The sequence below is a fragment of the Jatropha curcas genome, chromosome 9, assembly GCF_041381405.1.
Source record: "Jatropha curcas cultivar XTBG-Jc1 chromosome 9, XTBG_Jcur_1.0, whole genome shotgun sequence".
Lineage (NCBI taxonomy): Eukaryota > Viridiplantae > Streptophyta > Magnoliopsida > Malpighiales > Euphorbiaceae > Jatropha > Jatropha curcas.
Window position 1 is genome coordinate 19,684,138 of NC_143159.1, and position 19,805 is coordinate 19,703,942.

At 45.7% G+C, this 19,805-nt stretch overlaps 1 protein-coding gene across 1 annotated transcript; it reads right to left on the bottom strand.

Annotated features, from left to right (window-relative positions):
- Positions 1 to 17,752: 17,752 nt before the first annotated feature.
- LOC149493743 (uncharacterized) lies at positions 17,753 to 18,474 on the bottom strand. The gene is made up of 2 exons (XM_089726256.1): positions 17,979 to 18,474; positions 17,753 to 17,897 (listed from the first exon to the last, which is right to left on the bottom strand). Exons 1-2 carry the CDS (start codon positions 18,447 to 18,449, stop codon positions 17,778 to 17,780), a joined length of 591 nt encoding a protein of 196 aa, XP_089582382.1. The 5' UTR covers positions 18,450 to 18,474; the 3' UTR covers positions 17,753 to 17,777.
- Positions 18,475 to 19,805: the final 1,331 nt, after the last annotated feature.

Here is a 19,805-nt window from a genome sequence, read left to right on the forward strand (position 1 = left end):
TCAACCGCTGCCTCAGCTCGCTAATGGGCCGCAGTCTTGTGCGTCTTCCGCTCCTGCATTAAGTTACAGAAAAGATGATGGCATCAGTGATTTGAAACAGTGGAAACAGTAATAACAGTAAATAAGGCAGAAGATCAACAAAGTCACCTGGATGTACTCAAGAATCTCGGGAAGCCGCGCCTGCATCCGAGAGGTGAAGTAAGAGGGGAAGTCACCGGTGGACAGGAAATCGTTCGCCGAGAAGCCTCTGTACTCCACCTCCAAGTCCTCCCGAGTCAAGCCCTCCAGCAGACACATATGCCGAGGAGGGGCATGAGGCACCCTCCACCGTGCTGGAGCTACCGGAGTGTCAAAGACTCTCTCTCCGAGGAAGTACCGGTCGGCCCAGTATCCTCGCATCAGCAGTCTTGATCGGGTGTGCAACTCAGCCACCTCCCGGCCCGGGTAGGTCCGCCAGGCCTCGCAGTCCCATGGAGTCAGGGACAGCTATAAAAGAAGGAGAAATCAGTATTTGTTGTGTATTAAGATAAAAGAAGGAAAGAAGATAAGCTAAAGATTCAGAGGTTCTTTCTGTACTCACATCAGACAGCTCCCGGTCATTAAGGAAGCTCCGCCAGTACTCGGGATCCTCGCCACTGGCATAAGTGTGGTGGTAGTGGGCCAGATAGTGAGGAATCCTCCTGGACTCGCCGCTCGGACCGCCCGGGTAGATACAGTACTCGTAGGACCATACCTGCAGTAGAGGAAAAAATGACATCAGTAAGTTGAACAGTTCAGAATGACAAAACAAAAAAAACTGAAGGGCGAAAGAATGTTACCTCTAGAGGCCGGATAAACAGCCAGTTCGACTCACCGCTACCACGAGTCCAAACATCCAGACCGTGATAGAGATGAGCCAAACCGAGTGTGGCCCAATCGAAGGACCTGACCTGGCTCAGATCCCGAAGACATGCCAGCACCGCCGGGTCTCCCTTATTTTGGGAGGTGCATAGCAGCTGAGACGAGATAATGTAGAATAAGAAGGACCGAGCTGCCTGGTCCCTCTCCTCCTGAGTATATGCAGGAGCAGCAGGTCGGGCCTCCTCCAGCAACTCCCTCCAGGCCTCCAAGCGGGTCCTGATCCTCTCGGCCCAGAACCGAAAGACCGTCTCGTAAGACATGCACCCCTGTACAGTTTACCGGGTCTGCGTAGTGACACCGAGCAAGGAACGGACTAACTGGGCCCCAAGAGTGGCCATCTGACACCGAGCATCCAGTGTGGGAACCGGGCCAGTGAAGCGCAAGCCAGTGATCGCAGCATAGTCCACGGGAGTGAGAGTCATCTCACCGAACCCGAATACGAAAGTATGTGTACAATCGTTCCACCGCTCCATCAATGCGTATCGCATAGCGGGCGGGAAACGAGGCTGCGTGCGGCGCAATCCTGCGGCGTAATCTACGAAGCCTGCAGCGACAACCCGAGCTCGCATAGGCGGGTCCAGAAGATCCTAGAAAGCGGAAGCATCAGTAGCCGATCCACCCGAGCGGGCCTTGCCCAGATTAACCTGTAAGAAAAATTTTCAATTTCGATAAGTACAATACTAACAATTATTTATTTTCTTATATGGTAGGAAAATGAACAAAACCAAATTTCGGTTTGAATCGTAGCTGCGTCACGCAACTATAGAGTTGCGTCCTGCAACTATAAAGTCGCATCACGCGTCTACAAAGTTGCGTCATGCAGCTTTGCCCAAGTTGTGCACTCAGAAGCACAGCTGCGTAGCGCACCTCAACACTCGCGCCACACCACTCCACAGTTGCGTCACGCAACCACGAAGTCGCGCCACACATCTAGGTAGCTGCGTCACGCAACTGTTCAAGATTCTCCCTCGTCGACGAACAGTCGCGTCACGCAACTGTTCTTCCAAAGAACAGCTGCGTGACGCAACTGTCGAAGGTATGCAGTAGTTCAATTTCAACCTAATTCCACTATGTCTGTGTTATTTTCATGCAATTTTCAGGGCAAAATCAAGTCGCCTAGAACTACCAACAATCAAGCGTCAACAAATCAAGTTTTAATGCAATAAAAGAGGGTCGATTCTAAGGTTCAAGGCAAGCTAGGGTTTCTGGCGCCTCGAACAGTTGCGTCACGCAACTGTTCATTCAAGAACAGCTGCGTCACGCAACTGTTCATGGAAGAACAGCCGCATCACGCAACTCCTAAACACAAAAACATAGTCCTATTGCTATAGCTACGGATCAAAAGCAGTAAAATTGAGAAAATTTTTACTTACCTCGGATTGAAAGCCGCGCATCCAGCTCGTCTCGTACCGGATTGGGAACTCCGTACCCGGCGACGGAAGGAGCTGCAACGGCTATGTACCGGGGGTTAGTGGATTTCGGCTCACCGGCACTGGTTCGCCGTCAAAGGTCGGGATATCGGGTAGGGCCCCGAGGGTCTCCATCTTAGGAGTGTAAGCAGAAGCAGGGATTTTTGAAATCTGAGACATCTTTTTGGTTGAAAGTTCAGAGAATTCTCAATTGCTTAGGGTTTGTGATAAGTGAAAGTGAATCGATTAAGAGTGAAAGTTACTTATAATAAGCAAGTTGGGCCAAAGCTCACTCGACTGAGCCCAAAGAGAACACTGGGCCCGTTATCTCTTTTCGAGCCCAATAGGCCCTCACGGCCCATTTCAAAAACCCACAACGGTCCACTTCAGCAATTTGACATCGATGTGCGGCCCGTACACTTCAGCGATTTTTGTCTACTCACCGCACAGGGGGGCAGAAACATCAAATTGCCCAGATTACCCTCAGGTAAGTTTTCTTCCAACCACTGTATTATAAAGGGTATACCTGAAAATGCAGATAAAAAATTTTTTGCTAAATCGTATATGCCGAAATTTTTGTTAAAATTTTTTGCAATATAATTAAAGTTATACCTACAAAGGTGGATATTTTTGGTCCTAGGCCGAAATTCCGGACTGGGGGCAAAAGTATAACCTTTTACCTTAATACGAATCCTTTTTCATAATTAATGCATGGGAACGCGTGACGTTCCAATATTTTTCTAACAAGAGGCAAGATTCGTTTGTATACGGATACTGCTCTTTTTCTTCTGGTGAACAATTCTTCAGGTCAACCGGTGATGGTTTTTCGAAGCCGATAGGTCCTTCTGATTAGTGATGGTGCATTACGAAGCTAATCAGAACAATTTCAATTTCCGATCAGTGATGATGTATTGCGAAGCTGTTCGGGACTTCTTCCCCAGTCAATGATGTTGAGTTGCGAAGTTGACCAGGGTAAAATCAATGTCTCTCGAGCCGATTAAACCGAGCCTCGAAGATGCCTTTTCAAAACCGACTGGGGCCGACAAAGCCGATCAAACTGAGCTGAGTAGGTGGCTAGATCAAAGCTCTTCAAGCCGATCAAACCGAGCTTTGAAGACTTTGTCATCAAATCAACGTCTTTCGGGCCGATTAAACCGAGCCTCGAAGATGCCTTTTCAAAATCGACGGAAGTCGACAAAGCCGATCAAATCGAGCTGAGAAGGTGACCAGACATTCAAAGCCCTCCAGGCCGATCAAACCGAGCCTCGGAGGTGTTTTCAAAGCCAATCAAACCGAACTTTGAATTCATTCACATGTTGGATGGAAACCGATGAAGCCGATCAAACCGAGCTTAGGAGGTGACCAGATGATTGATTCAGCATCTTTCCAAGCCGATCAAATCGAGCTTCGAAGATGATTGCCTGATAGAAGGCGCGTCAATGGGCCACTTTAACATTAATCGTTTATACGATTAATGATAAAGTGGGGGGGCAAACTGTTGACGCGTGATTTTATGCCTCCACCTAACCCGATGATGATATGAGGACAAGGGGTAAGGTATCACGATGAACCAAAAGTGTTTGAACCAAACTGCCCAAAGGTGCCCGACCCGTGCAACGGCCTAACAGTGTTTGTATGGATACGCGGCAACTGTACGAAAAGTAAGTCGCGTCATACAGCTTACGGGTGCGCACGCAACTTATACCTGCGTGACGCGACTGCTCTGTTGCCCTAGCCATATAAATACAACATTTTACAGCAAAAACGAGACCTTTTTTTTTACACTTTTCTCTCATTTTCTCTGGACTTCAACATTTTAAGTTAAGGTTTTTGATTTACGGCTAGGGTTTCTTCCCCAAGAACTCAAGTGAGTAACCTTGAGGAAGATTAAGCCACTAGATATATAGATTGAAAACTAAAACACAAAAAAAAAAAGAGAACATAAAAAGAGTAAAAGAGAGAAAAGGAAAAAGAAGCGTTTATTTTCCAAAAACTTGATAACAAACACCTCTGGGATCGTGAAGCAGTGTTCCTAAATCAAGCAAAGTGCATGCAATCCTTGAATCTGAGGGTTAGGTAATCATTTAAACCTTCTCTTTTCACTTTTAGTCATTTATTTGTTAAAAATCTCATTTTCCTAATATTTAGTTAGTTTGGTATTGGCTAAACGTCATTTTGCCCATTTCTGAGTATTTTTGAGTTGTGTTATATCACTGTTAACAAAAAGAAACATAAAAAAGGTAGTTTGAAAGGTAGTTGCGGACCAGAGCAGTCGCGTCATGCAGCTACTACCTGCGTGACGCGGCTGTTCATGTCCAAAAGTCTTTGATTCGGACTGGACCACCTGCGTGACGCAGCTATTTGTATACCCAGTATATTTTTATTCTCATATTTGTATTTAATGTGATATCTTGAATAAATAATCAATAAAGTTGAGGATTTGGAATAAGTCACAAACAGTTCCGCCACGTAGGTAGGAGTTCCGTCACGCGACTGTTCTTCATAGAACACTCGCGTGACGCGACTGTTCTAAGTGCCAGTATAAATGATAGAGTTCCGTCACGCGACTGTTCTTCATAGAATAGCAGCGTGACGCAACTGTTATGAGTTCCAGAATAAAAGACAAGAGTTGCGCCACGCGACTGTTCTTCATAGAACACTCGCGTGACGCGACTGTCTCCCATTCCCAGTTTATCTTTATTATTTTATTTTAATTTTGTTTCATTAAGCAGATTTTTGTTAATCTCAACCCGGAAAATGATCAACAATGGGCAAATTGAGTCTTAATCAAACCAAATCAATTAACTATTGGTGACTATGAAATTTTCTTTAGAATTTGTTTCTTATTATTCATTATTGGTAGTATTATTAAACTCGGTTTGTGGCCCGCCTTTAACCATAAGGCAAGAGCGGGTCTTTTAAATTTTATTTGATATATATGGTGGATGAATGATGGATGTGATGCTTAGTTTATGAATGAATGCAACAGATGAACTTATTTGGGACGATCAAATAATTTTCTATATAGGAACTCGGTTCGATTCGTTCGGGTTGGGTTTAAATAATTGGTTTTTCTAAAATAAAATCGATTAGAAATCGTAGGTTAAAAGAGGTTGATTTTTGGGGCGTTGGTTTCCAACGGGCCGACGTACCTAATTCCCTTACCTAGAATCGTACTTGGTACGCCTGACCAGTTTTTATAAATAATAGGCCTTGAATAAAATCGGGTTAAAATGGAGTCATTTTATAAAATTAAAATAAAAACGGTCCCATTGCCGAAAAAATGGGTGGCGACTCAAACAATTTATAAGACCGATTTATCGGCATCGAATATCCAAAAGGTTTTATCACCTCTTTTGTGAACCCCTCCCCCAAAACATAGGCATATGATGCATATGATAAAGGGCAGAAATGCACGTGAATGTGTGAGTCGCCACCTTGTTTAATTATTTCCAGGTAAACTAGGAAAAAACCCTAAGTGACTCTAATTTTAATTAACCTAATTACTAGATTAATTAACCCAATGTTTAAGGTGTGGTCTACGAACCCGAGATGGATCCCGAGACTATGTCATGCTGATGAACTAACCATGAATGAATGCTTTGCAGGGTGATTAATGTGATTTAGACCAATGAAATGTGATTTTGTGAACACTCAAATTTTGAGGCTCAAAAGCCTGTTTTCTTCCGGACTGCGAACAGTCCGGCCGGACCGGAGGCCTTTCGGAAAGTTCATCGGAAATATGCCAATATGGTACTTGAAACGTCCGGAAAATTACGAGGATCTCGGAACTGGTCTCGGAATATTTTTTGGAGGTCCGGAACTCCCGGAAAAGCCCCCGGAATAAACCTGCCTGCCCCGGTGGCTCAGCCACCGGAGCCAGCCACCGAGCCGGCGGCCCATCCCGGCGGCTCAGCCGCCGGGAAGGCCGCCGACCCGGCGGCCCAGCCGCCGAAAGACCGGCGCTTGGCTGCGGGAAGGCCGCCGAGTCGGCGGCCCAGCCGCCGAGCCGGCGGCCCATCCCGGCGGCCCAGCCGCCGGGCAGGCCGCCGACGAACCGGCGGCCCGGCCGCCGGGCGGGCCACCGAGACCCGGCGGCCCGACCGCTGAGACCCGGCGGCCCGGCCGCCGGGAGGGCCGCCGATCCGGCGGCTCAGCCGGCGGCCCGGCCGCCGGGAGGGCCGCCGATCCGGCGGCTCAGCCGGCGGCCCGGCCGCCGGGCGGGCCGCCGAGCCGGCGGTCCATCCGGCGACCCAGCCACCGGAAACAGTCCGTTTTGCGCTTATAAATACAGGCATCGGGCCTCCTTTTTTCCTCACTCAGTCTGTGTTGACGGACGCTCCTTCTCCCTCTCGCTCCTTGCGAATTCTTTACTGCTTTTTTTGCATTTTAATTTAGCTTTTATTGCTTTCTTTCTTTGTTAAGTGGTCATTAAAATTAAATTAATTAATTTCCCTTAACGAGGAGCTTAACCTGGAGTTAAGAAGTGGCCGTCGACTAAATCAGGTACGCAAAACTAAACTCTGTTTTTTTTAATTTTAGCATTTCATGCATGCTTCTTTTCTACTCCTCTTAAATTCTATAACTGCATAAATGCATTCATACCATTAACTAGGCAAATAAATTGCCTCAATTAAATAAATTTAAGCTAAATGCCCGGTTAATTAATGATCGTGGTATTAAAGTTTAAATTCGACAATATTGGCTAAAAGCCTAGTTAATCAATAACTATGGTGAAATTGCCTTTATTTCGAACAAGTTTTGGCTTAAGTCTAATTAATCAATAATTGTGACTAAAAGGCCCTAATTAAACACTTTTTTTTATTATGGCAATAAATTGCCTATTTTTCAATTTAATTAATCACTTTAGGCAAACAAATTGCCTATAAGTGAAGATTAACCTTTTTAGCGACAAATCGCTTAAATTAAATTTCTTTGGCTAAAAGCCTTCAAACAATTTTTTTTGGCAAATAAACTGCCTTAAATCAATCAACTTTGGCGACAATCGCCCAATTAGCATCATTTGGCAAATTAATTGCCTAAACCAATATTTTGGCTTTAAAAGCCTTAAAACAATTCGTTTGGCACAAATGCCTTAAAAATCAATCTTTTGGCAAGAATAAGCCCAAATTAAATTCTTTTGGCTAAAAGCCTCAAAATCAACATTTTGGCACCAAGTGCCTAAATCCTTCAACCTTTTTGGCAAAATGCCTAAACAAAATGCACAAAGCATACACACACTCATGCATAAAGCATCCCATTCAAAGCCCTCTAAAAGAGGCCTATCGAACTACGTTGACTTTGATCTTCCATTCAAACGGAAGTACGTAGGCACGTTCGGGATCTAACCCCGGGCGGCAAGTCGAATCACATAAACATCTTTTTCATTGGTCTAAATTATTTCATCTTCCTTGCAAAACATTCATTCTTAGGTTAGTTTCATCAGCATGACATAGTCTCGGGATCCACCTCGGGTTCGAAGACCTTGCCTTAGACATTGGGCTAATTAATCTAGTAACTAGGTTAATTAAAATTGGAGTCACTTAGGGTTTTTCCTAGTTTACCCTAAAACAATTAAACAAGGTGGCGACTCATACATTCACGTGCATTTCTTCCTTTAGTCACATGCATTCACATGCCTATGACATTTTGGGGAGGGGTTCACAGTTTGGCGACTCTGCTGGGGAGAGTAATGCAATCATTTTGCATAAAGTGGACTACTATTGTTGTGTAAACTAACCTGTCCTTCTTTAGGGCATTATTTTACAATACTTTGTTTTGCAGGGTACCTTAGCACAAATCAAGTATTCTTTCTTTAAGAATACGAGATGAGGAATTTAAACTCAAGTTGTACAAATTGATTAAGACATTTTAATTTGTTGATTTATTTGCACGAATTGAGAATCCTTTTCTCCATTGCATAAAAAATGAATTTCAAATGAATTTCTTCTCTCTCTGTTCAAACTTCTGAGTCTGGATAGCAAGTAGCGCTGATCGGCAGGTCTCCTTGATTATGTCGACGGACAGCCAAAGTGTCCTCCCTGTTGCCGCAAACCATCCCTAATCCTTTTGGGGATGGCCTATGGGCATGCGTACCGTTGGACCCACGCGAAACTCTTTGTTTCACATGTGGTTAGGTATATCCATGCTCAAGGCTCAAGGGTCCCTTTATAAGCCTATTCTCTATTTGTGTCATAGCCTATAGAACCTATCCTTTAGGACTGTATGCACCCAATGATGAAAATCATATCATAAACAGATTATGGTGTGTTGTTGTGCGCATTCATGGCATATCATAAACATTTGGGTAAACACAAAGAGAGCAGAAAACACCTTTTATCTTCAATCATGCACAGTTGGACAAAGAGTCAATCTACCTCATATCACTCCCATGATACACCAAACACTATACCTAATCCAACTACCCTTATCCTTACAGGTGCCCACAATCCGAGTGCCTACTCAAGTGCCAATCACACCTACAGTGCTATCACCAACTTCACCAGCTTCACCAGCTACACCGGTTACACCTACGACTCCTGCAATTTTACCTTCACCAATGGCATCACTGTCTGACATCCAAAACCTCATTGAACAACTGGAGGCTAGAATGGAGGCCAGAATGAATGAGGCATTGGCCGCTCAAAGGGCTGCCCTGATAGCTGAATTGGGGAATGGTAATGGTAACGGAAATGGGGCCTCGGCCGGAGGAAGTGGGCCTGCCGCTTCCAATCAGGGTCCTGCTGCTGCTGAACCTACAAACCCTGCCTTGAACTTGGATGACGTACCCTCCAAAACTGCTTCTGAGCTGGAAGCTCAGAGAATGAGAGAGAAGCTAGAGCTTTTAGAAAGGTCAATCACTGCCCTCAAGACCCATAAGGAAGTGGTGGACATGGACTCCTTGTCTTTGTTCCCTGAAGCCAGATTACCAACTAAGTTCAAAATGCCCAACATGGACAAGTTTGATGGAACCACTTGTCCTAAAACTCACCTGAAGATGTATGTGGGTGCCCTTAACCCATTCGGATTGAGCAGTGAGCTCCTTGCTCAGTTGTTCCAACAATCTCTCACCGGTGCTGCATTGAGATGGTTTGTCAGCTTAGATCGGTCTAAGATGAAGACCTGGGAGGATATCTGTAATGCATTTAATTCCCAGTATCACTACAACATGGAGGTGGATGTTACCCGAAGGGAATTAGAGACTACTAAGCAGAAAAATAATGAACCTTTTTCCTCGTTCCTTACGAGGTGGAGGGCCAAGGCCGCCCAAATGATTAACCGGCCTTCAGAACAAGAACAGGTAGACATAATAATAAAGAATCTGCAACCTGTCTACCAACAACGGTTACAAACCCAGTACTTGCCAACGTTTCAGTCGCTCATTGCTACTGCTACGAAGGTAGAAGACCTGATCCAAATGGGGCAACTGAAAGACGACACAGGAACCTCTAAGTACAAGAAACCCAGCCAAGCTGGCAAAGTCCACGAAGTGGCAAGCATTACCCCCACTAACCCGTTACGTGTGGGGAACATGAGAAATGGCAGCCAGTCAAGAAGAACATACACTGATCTCGGGATGCCAATCCTTTTGGTTTTCCGAGAAGCTGTCAAAGCAAATTACATCAAGCCTTTGGAAGCAAGGCCCCCACCAAATCCTTTACCAAGGAATTACAAAGCAGATGAATACTGTGAATACCATCAGGGGTACGGGCATAAGACTGAAGCGTGTTGGACACTTAGGAACCGCATACAAGATCTGGTGGACAATGGCTCAATCATCCCGAGAAGTAAACCAAACATTAGTACTAACCCCTTACCAAATCATGGGGTAAATGCTATTATAGATGACCAGGAACTGATCGATCCTTTCGAACTGTTCCTAGAGATGAATAACATATGTGTCCTGGATCTGAACGACCTAAGTGAAGAGGTCGATGCTATTACCAGAAGCGGGAGACAGTATGAGCCACTGGTTTTGGATAAAATCCACAACAAGCCCTACCAGAAGGCAGAGGAGCCAAAAGAGGACCCGGTACTCTTACAATTGAAAAAGACACAAGCTAGGGTATCAATCTGGGAACTGTTGGCAGCATCCTTTCCTCATCGCCAAGCTCTTTGCAAGGCTTTGAGCCAATTACAGACGTCAGTGGAGGTTAGCCCTGAAGTACTAGTCTCCACCCTCACCCAGTCATCCAAAGTACAAAGCATCGGGTTTTCTGATGAGGACCTGCCTAAAGAGGGAGGCAGTCATAATAATGCTCTGTATGTCATAGTCCAGACCAGAGACAAAACGGTGCCCATGGTTCTCATTGACAATGGGTCAGCTCTGAATGTCTGTCCACTAAGGGTAGCCAGCTGTTTAGGGTTGGAGGAAACAGACTTCACTCCATCAGATCAAATAGTGAAAGCATACGACAGTACCCGGAGGGAAGTATTGGGGGTCGCCACACTGAAATTAACAGTTGGGCCAACTGTGATGGAAGTTCCGTTTCAGGTAATTGATGTACCAACCAGCTTTAATCTGCTTCTAGGTAGACCATGGATACACCACACCAAGGCAATACCCTCGTCCTTGCACCAAAAGGTCAAGTTTCCCTATGAAGATAAAGTTGTCACCATCCAAGGGGATGACTACAATCAGCTGAAAAAGCCAAAGGGCCAGCCTCTCTTTGAGGTCAGTCCTGAAACTGCCAACCTACCTCTCTCAGGATTTCAGTATGACACCGTGCAATGCATAGAAGGAAAGCCTGCCAATTCTCGAATTCTCTTTGATTTCGGGACAGTACAGATAAACTGCATAGTGCCTCTGATGCTGAAGATGTCCTACCTGCCAGGAATGATTATGGCAAGGTCAGGAAAAACATACCCCGTACTGCAGGCCTGGGAATGTCCGGTAAATGAAGGAACTTATGGACTGGGTTATGAGCCTACCGAGGAAGACCGCGCTGAAAGGATAAGGCGAAGGAAGAAGGGAGGCATACAAATGCGGCCATATCATCTGACTTTGAATAGCTATTTCTGTAAACCGGGAGAAACAATTCCTTATTGTGGCTTCCCGGAGCCATTCCCCTGCCCGACTGCTAAGAAGATGCTGCCTGGGTTAGAAGTATTTGCCGATGTCTGGGGCAATGGGCCCGAAACCATCACTAAACTGGAAATCGAAGACTTCATGCAGCCTAGTCTCTTTGATGAGGTTGCAGTCATCACAGGAAATGACGGGAATCAAGATCTGCTCAGCCTGATCAAGCCGAACAGAGGGCCTCTTACCAATTGGTACATCGAGGAGGAGCGCACTGCTGATAAACCCCTTCCCGAGTCAAACCTAGCACCAGAGTCCGTTGTCAAGTCCTGTATTGAGTCTGAATCTGAGTCGGAAACCGAGTCAAGAACCAGTTCCACTTCTGAGTCGTCAGTGTCGGATCTAGAAGATCCAGATGTCAAATTTGATGTAACCTTTGAAGACGATTCCGTCATATGTAATAAAGGCCTGCAAATTCTTGATTACCCCGTGTGTTTATTTTTCCAAGCATTTCCAAGCAAAAATAATCAGATAAATGAAGTAAAAAATGAAAAAGTAAAAATAATAATCGGCAAAGAAGAAAATGAACACACATACATTGCATCTGATTGCATGAACAGGGAACAGGTCAGTGAATGTTTGAAGAAATTTGCTGATTGTTTTATGTGGAGGGCAAGTGACATCACGGGAATTGACCCAGCAATAGTGGTGCACAAAATTCCAGTATATCCAGAGGCTAAGCCAGTGAAGCAAAAGCTAAGGAGGCTAAAGACGGAGTGGTCCTTAAAGATCAAGGAGGAAGTAGCTAAGCAATTGGAAAACAAGTTCATAGAACCCATTGCCTACCCGACTTGGTTAGCAAACATAGTGCCGGTTCCTAAGAAGGATGGAAAGGTGCGAATGTGTGTGGATTACCGGGACTTGAACAAAGCATGTCCGAAGGACGATTTTCCCCTGCCACATATCGATCTATTGGTGGACCGAATGGCTGGACATGAGATGGTCTCCTTGACTGATCTCGCAGTTGGATATAACCAAATAATGATGCATCCGCCAGACAAAGAGAAGACGGCATTCATCACAGAATGGGGAACTTACTGTTACAGGGTTATGCCTTTTGGGCTCAAAAATGCCGGGGCAACTTACCAAAGAATGGCAACGACCATCTTCCACGATATGATTCACAAAGAGGTAGAAGTGTATGTGGATGATATGGTGGTTAAATCAAAAACAACTGAAGAACATACAACAGCACTTGAGAAGTTCTTCTTTAGACTTCGAAAGTACAACCTAAAGCTCAATCCAGCAAAGTGCCTCTTTGGAGCTACATCTGGAGTGTTTCTGGGGCATTTGGTCAGTCACAAGGGCATAGAAATTGATCCGTCGAAAGCCAAGGCCATTTTAGGAATGCCAGCACCACGGACCGAGAAGGAAGTACGAGGTTTTCTGGGTAGGCTACAATACATCAGTCGGTTCATCAATCAGTTGGCTGATACTTGTGGTCCTATTTTCAAACTACTCAGGAAAGGAGTAGCGGTCAAATGGAACGAGGATTGTCAGAAAGCTTTTGATCAAGTCAAGCAATACCTGCTATCCCCACCTTTTTTACAACCACCAAGGCTAGGAAAGCCTTTGCTATTGTACCTATCAGTGACAGAGGAAGCTATGGGTGCAATGTTAGCTCAGCAAGCAGAAGATACAAGGGTAGAAAATGCCGTGTATTACCTCAGCAAGAGGATGCTAGAATACGAATTGAAATATAATAAAATAGAGAAGCTGTGTTTGGCTCTGGTCTGGGCATGTACAAAGCTGCAGCATTACCTCTCATCTTACACTACGCATGTTATTTCTGAATCGAACCCCTTGAAATTCCTTATGGAGAGGCCGGTTCTAGACTGTAAGATGGCTAAGTGGGTGTCAGTGCTCGCAGCCTATGACCTGAAATTTGTACAAAGAAAGGCAGTGAAGGGCGGAGCTTTAGCTGATCAATTAGCGGAATTACCGATCGAAGACCAAATGCCGGAGGTGGAATTTCCCGATGAGGACTTGTTAAGCTTGGAAAGCGAAGCCTGGGAGATGTACTTCGATGGAGCTTCGAACTATCATGGAAATGGGGTTGGAGTTGTATTCAAAACTCCTTGTGGAGAATACATCCCAATTGCAGTTAAACTAGATTTCGCTTGCACCAACAACGAAGCCGAATATGAAGCTTGCATCAAGGGGTTAGAAGCGGCCCTTGAAAAGGGAATAAAATTCCTCAGGGTTTTCGGAGATTCCAACCTAATAGTCTCCCAAGCCCTAAGGAAATGGAAGATTAAAGAAGAACGTTTGGTTCCTTACCTACAACGTTTGGACGAATTGGCTCAACAGTTTGAAGAGTTATCGTTCCATTACCTGCCGCGAGCCAAGAATCAGTTTGCCGATGCCCTAGCTACTTTGGCCTCCATGGTTAATGTAGAGGGAGACCAAGTCATTCGACCTCTGACAGTCCGGCTACAGAAACAGCCAGCACACGTTATGAATTTGATGGATGACAAGCCTTGGTACTGGGATATACAGAATTATCTTCAGAGTGAAGCCTATCCGGAGGGATCCACTAAAACTGATCAACGGACATTGAGACAGTTAGCATTTGGATATTTCCTTACTGAGGGAATTCTGTACAAAAGAAGTTGGAATGGCTTGCACCTGAAGTGCGTAGACGAAGAAGAGGCTCAAACCATCATGGATTCCTTACATAATGGGGAATCTGGTCCACACATGCATGGGATGGCCATGGCTCGAAAAATTATGAACCTGGGTTATTACTGGTCAACTATGAACGAAGATTGTGTGAGGCACACACGGAAATGCCACGAGTGTCAAATCTTCGCTAAACTGCAAAGGCAGCCTCCGATCAATCTGAATCCCATAGCCTCGCCATGGCCTTTCGCAACTTGGGGCATAGACATAATTGGAAAGATCCATCCGAAGGCCTCTAATGGCCACCAATTTATCCTGGTTGCTGTTGATTATTTCACAAAGTGGATCGAGGCAGCCTCCTATTCGGTTTTGAATGCCAAGAAGGCAGCACAGTTCGTTCGTACCAACATCCTTTGTCGGTATGGAACACCATTCGAGATTATCACTGATAATGGATCTCATTTTCAAAACGAGTTTTCAGACCTGCTGAAGCGAAAGAAGATCCAGCATCATAAATCCTCTCCCTACCGTCCACAAACAAACGGGGCTGTTGAGGCTGCAAACAAGGCCATAAAAGTCATTTTGCAGAAGACGGTGCAGAAGCATAGGGCATGGCACGAACAGTTACCATTTGCCTTGTGGGGATACAGGACCTCCATCAGAGCGCCCACCGGGGCAACCCCGTATTCCTTAGTGTATGGTATGGAAGCAGTGCTGCCTATTGAGCTGGAAGTTCAGTCGGCAAGAATTATCCGAGAAAGCCAGATCAGCGAAGCAGATTGGGCTGAGAATTATCATATGCAACTCTTGGGTATGGACGAAAAGCGATTGCGAGCAATCCACCAGACTCAAGTTTATCAAAGGAGAATAGCGCGGCATTTTAATAAAAAGGTTAAAAATCGGAAACTCGAAGAAGGTTGTTTGGTTCTGAAAGAAATTAGACAGCCAATCATAGACCCACGTGGGAAGTTCCGTCCTCATTGGGCCGGGCCCTATGTGTTGAAGAAGATATTATCCGGCGGAGCCGTCGTCTTGACTGATTTAGATGGTTTGGAATTTACAAATCCATGTAATTTAGATCAGTTGAAAAGATATTATGTGTAATCATTGCATGATGTAAATGAACTACATTAGGCTTGATTCTCTTTGGAAAAAAGAAATTATATATCGGAGATATGTAGGCAACCCTCATTGGGTGCGGTCTAAGCATTAGTAAAAAAAAATCGTCATTTCACAAATTTCATGCTTCTTTGCCAAAAAAAAAAAAAAAGAAAAAGGAAAATAAGAAAAAACCCGCTAAGTTGAAAACCCGAAAGGGCGACTTAGGCAAAAGTCGGGGCCCGCTAAGCTGAAAACCCGAAAGGGCAGCTTAGGCAAAAGTGGGTAGCTCGCTAAGCTGAAAACCCGAAAGGGCGGTTTAGGCAAAAATTAGAGCTTAAATAAATAAAGTTGGAAAATGCTTGGAAAGCTAAACAACATTCTCAATTTAAGCAATAAAGTCAAGAAAATGAAGGAATCCAAAATAAAGCTAAGTCCAAGACAAAAGTATAAAACATACATCCAAAAATCCAAAATCCCAAATAAAGATCAAACAACAATGAAAGTCCAAAAAGCCTGTAGAAGTCTAGGCATCCCGTCGCCTCCGCGGGGCGGCATCCTCTGAGTCTCCTATCTGCCCAGCCTCGCCGGTCCGAGGAGCCAACATAATCTCCTCACCAGTCCCAACCTCATCCTCAGCATCAGCCTGAACCCAACCTTCGAGTACGCTCAGCAGTGCAGTCCTCCTTGGTCTCTCAATTGGCCAGACAGTAGTAATAAACCAAGCCCGATACTCAGGAGAAGTCTGAACACTGGCAGGGTTAGGCAAAGGCCTAACCATTTGATGATCTCTTACCCAAGCCCTAAGGACAGCTCGGGTAACACCTGGAGTGATGGCCGAATCAGCTGAAAAATCATCTATAACCGGAACAGTTTGATCTATCCCCATTTGTCTTAAAACGCGCAAAGCGCAGTACCAAGTACAATGGGTGAGGCCCAGAAGATAAACCCGAGAATGGCGAAAGCTGACCTGGATGAAACGGGTAACATTGTACCAAGGAACGGACCACAATATCTCATCGGGGCCCAACTCAATCAGCCATGAAGTCCATGCATCAGTAGAAGGGCGTGTGATTAAGATCCTCCGGGTACGATACTGAGAAGGATTGTAGGGTAAAAGAGTAGGAGCGGCAACCACTTGGAGATGGTCCCTCAACCATACCTGAGTAATGGATCCTTTCTATTACAATGAAATAATAAAAGGAAAAGGAAATGGGAAAGGTAGTAAAGGGAAATACCTGGAGAATGATGGGAGAGACTGTCCATTCCTCAAACCCTAAAGCAGCCCTGTCGAGGCTCCTAATAGTCTCTGCCAGTACGAGACCACCGATGCAACCCATGTCTTCCATTTGCCAAACCATGGGACAAAGGCGCAGATCCCCGAAGCCTGGATCCCGGTTAAACAAGAAGCCAGCCAACAAACAGAAAACTAAAGCCCGCATCCTCAGCCTCATCCGGTTTGGGTCATCTGGTTGAGCCTCTGAGAACTCATCAATCAGGGGCAGCAGGATCGCTTTCTGGTCATTAACGATCATAGCTCTAGCTTGGGGCCGGCTGAATCGAAACAGGGTCTCAAACGATCTAATATACCCAGCTTTTATCTCATGCCTGACCAAAGGGGCATTAGGGTCACATCCCACAATGGCACAAAACTCCTCAAAAAGAGGGCACATCTCTTCCATCATAGCCCCGAACCGGAAAACGTGGGCCTCGGGGTCCCAAAATCTAATGCAGGCCCTCAAAAAATCCCAATCAATTACCACACCTCTGAGAGTAATGGCAGGAGAAAGACCGTACCTCCCCAGATTGATCTTTTCAACTTTGGAGAGACTCCTAGTCCAGCTGTGCATGCTATGGTTATAGAAGGGATTCATTGTTCTTTTCTTTCTTGTTTTATGTTATCTTTCCTAAAAAAGAAAAATGATAAATAAATAAAAATAATGAAAGACTGAAAAATAAAAATAAAAATAAAAAAAATATAATAATAAAAAATAAAAAAAAATAATAAAAACTGACCGAAATTGGACTTTTTCTGGCACAGAATTCGAGAAGAGAAAAAAAAAGGGGCTGAAATCCAGCTTTTATAGAAGGAAATTCAGAGTCGGTGGCCCGGCCCGGCGGCCCAGCCGCCGAGCCGGTGGCTCGACCGCCGAGTCAGCGACCCAGCCGCCGAGCCGGTGGCTCGACCCGGCGGCCCGACCGCCGAGTCAGCGACCGAGCCGCCGAGCCGGCGGCCCGGAACGGCGGCCCAGCCGCCGAGGGCCAGCGGCCCAGCCCGGCGGCCAGCCGCCGAAACCGGCCGCCGAGCCGGCGGCCCAGCCCGGCGGCCAGCCGCCGGACCCGGCCGCCGAGCCGGCGGCCCCAGCCCCACCCGGCGGCCAGCCGCCGGCCCCAAAAAAAAAAAAAAAAAAAAAAAAAAAAAAAAAAAAAGAGAGAAACTGAAATAAAATCCTTTTTGTTTTTTCTCTCTTTTCCTCTCAGACCTAATAAACCATGCATACATGTTTTTTTTTGTCAAGTTTTGTTAGTACTGATCAAGTGCAGGTACAGATAAAGCTCAGTACAAGATACATATCAAGTGCAGGTACAAAAGTTCAGTACAAGATACATATCAAGTGTAGGTACAGACAAAAGTTCAGTACAGCAATAAAAAGGTAGAGCAGAAGCTATCAGCGGCGGGGCCTCCTCCTCCTCTGATCATCAAAGGCCATCTGAGTCCAGGCCACAGCCACTTCTTGCTGCAATCCAAGAATCAGCTCCATCATCTGATTAACCAACCCGACAGGAACCTGAAAGTTATACAGAGAAAGACACGAGTCAATATCAAAGCTCTTACAAATCCTTTTTGTGAGAGATGTATCAGGTTTTACCTCAGTAATGTCCTCGGAAGGAAGAGCCAGGCGATCCACACCCTCCAGGGAGACTTCTCGAGTAGCTGGAGGGCCGTCGGGTACAAAGTGGGAAATACTGTAGGGTAGGCGGAGATTAACCAGATCCGGATGAAGCGGCCCGGTAGCCTCCAGAATGGCCCGAGGAGCCCTAGAAGGGCCTGCCGGTCGGCTAGGCCCGGCCTGCGAAGAACCCCCAACCGGAGTAGAAGAAGTAGGATCAGTCACAGGCCTCCTCCTTGGAGTCCTAGTTGAAGGACCCGAAGCTCGGGAAGAACGAGTGCCGAACGGCTGAGAAGGAGCCGGTCCTTGGAAATCATCAAGACGAGATCCAATGGGCTGCATTAAAGTAATGCGGCAGAATTCATCATAATCTCCCTCCATAACGAATTCCAAGTATGGAATGCCCTCGGTATGAGTAGCAGTGAGCACCATCTGTTTGCCCGCTCGCATGTCAGTGGGAGGGGGATAAGGGACAGAACGGCAGCCTTTTATTTGGATGTCCACTCTTTCGCCCAAGTAATATCGGCGTAAGAATGGATGCGACAGAACCACCCTCCGCTGAGTCAAAGTGTCTGACCGCTGGAAGCCAGAATCAGCCTGAATCCAGCTCTGTAGACGGGCAGTCATTGGCCCCACTTCAGCCTACAAGATTTTTATGTTAATAAATCATTTTTATTTAACATATCTAAAATCATTAAAGCACATACCAGTTCCAAAGAGCATGTATCAAAGAAGGCTCTCAGTTCCTTCAGCGATTTCTTGCGCCGAACAGCGTGAAGACGTGATTTGTACCATCTCCAAGCCAAAGGTGCCAGCCCCAATTCAAGGTCAGGCTGAAGCAGCTCGGGGCGAGTGTAAGGAAAGTATTCGAATGCCCAAGTCTGTGTAAAAGAAGAAAGAAAAAAAAAAAAAGAAGAGTCAGTGAAAAAAGAAAAATCCAGATGTAGGAAAAGGAGAATGTTCCTTACATTACCTCCCAGAAGTAGTAAGTTCCGCTGAGTTTGCAGTGACCTCGACTCAGAGCACACATATCATCATACGTGCGGCTCAGAATAGCACCAGCCCAGTCATACTCCTTTAAATGGGCCAGATTCTCCAAACTCTTCAAGATAGAGGGGTTAAATCTCTCTTTTCTGTTGGACCAGAAGGTCGAAGCAAATAATAGCAGCAAGGTAAATCTGGCTACCTGAGTAGCCGTCAACTCTCCCCGCCCAAATCTAGCATAGATGTCAGGGGCCTGGAGGGATAACCAGCGCCTAGAAATGCTCAACGCGGGAGAAACCGTGCCAGGCTCGACAATCCGGGGCAGGTCCAGCCCAATCAACTCCAACATTCGGTCAGAGGAGATCTCAGACCTCCAATCATCATACAGCTCAATCGGTCGAACTCCGAAAGGGATCCCGGAAATCACAGAAAAATCCGTAGGAGTCATTGTCAGCTCGCCCCAAGAAAAGTGGAAGGTGTTGGTAGTGTCCCACCACCTCTCGGCCAAAGCACCCAATAATTCCTTGTGATTGTTCCGAGCCATGTCAAGGTGTCTTAGATAACCCAGATAAGACGGGCGGATAATTGCACCCACCGGGTGGCTGTAATCAAGAATTTCGGGCGGAATTCCAGCTATTGAACTCTCGCCGACATCCAACTTAATACGGCAATCCTAAAAGGTAAAATGACCTAAGAGTTACTCCTCGGTTCCTTACTAAGGGTAATATCTTAGTGCTTTCCTAGCATGCATACTGATAAACATAATGAGCAAAAAATTACAATTTTGGCCTAAGGCCCAAAAAATCACAATTTGGCCTAAGG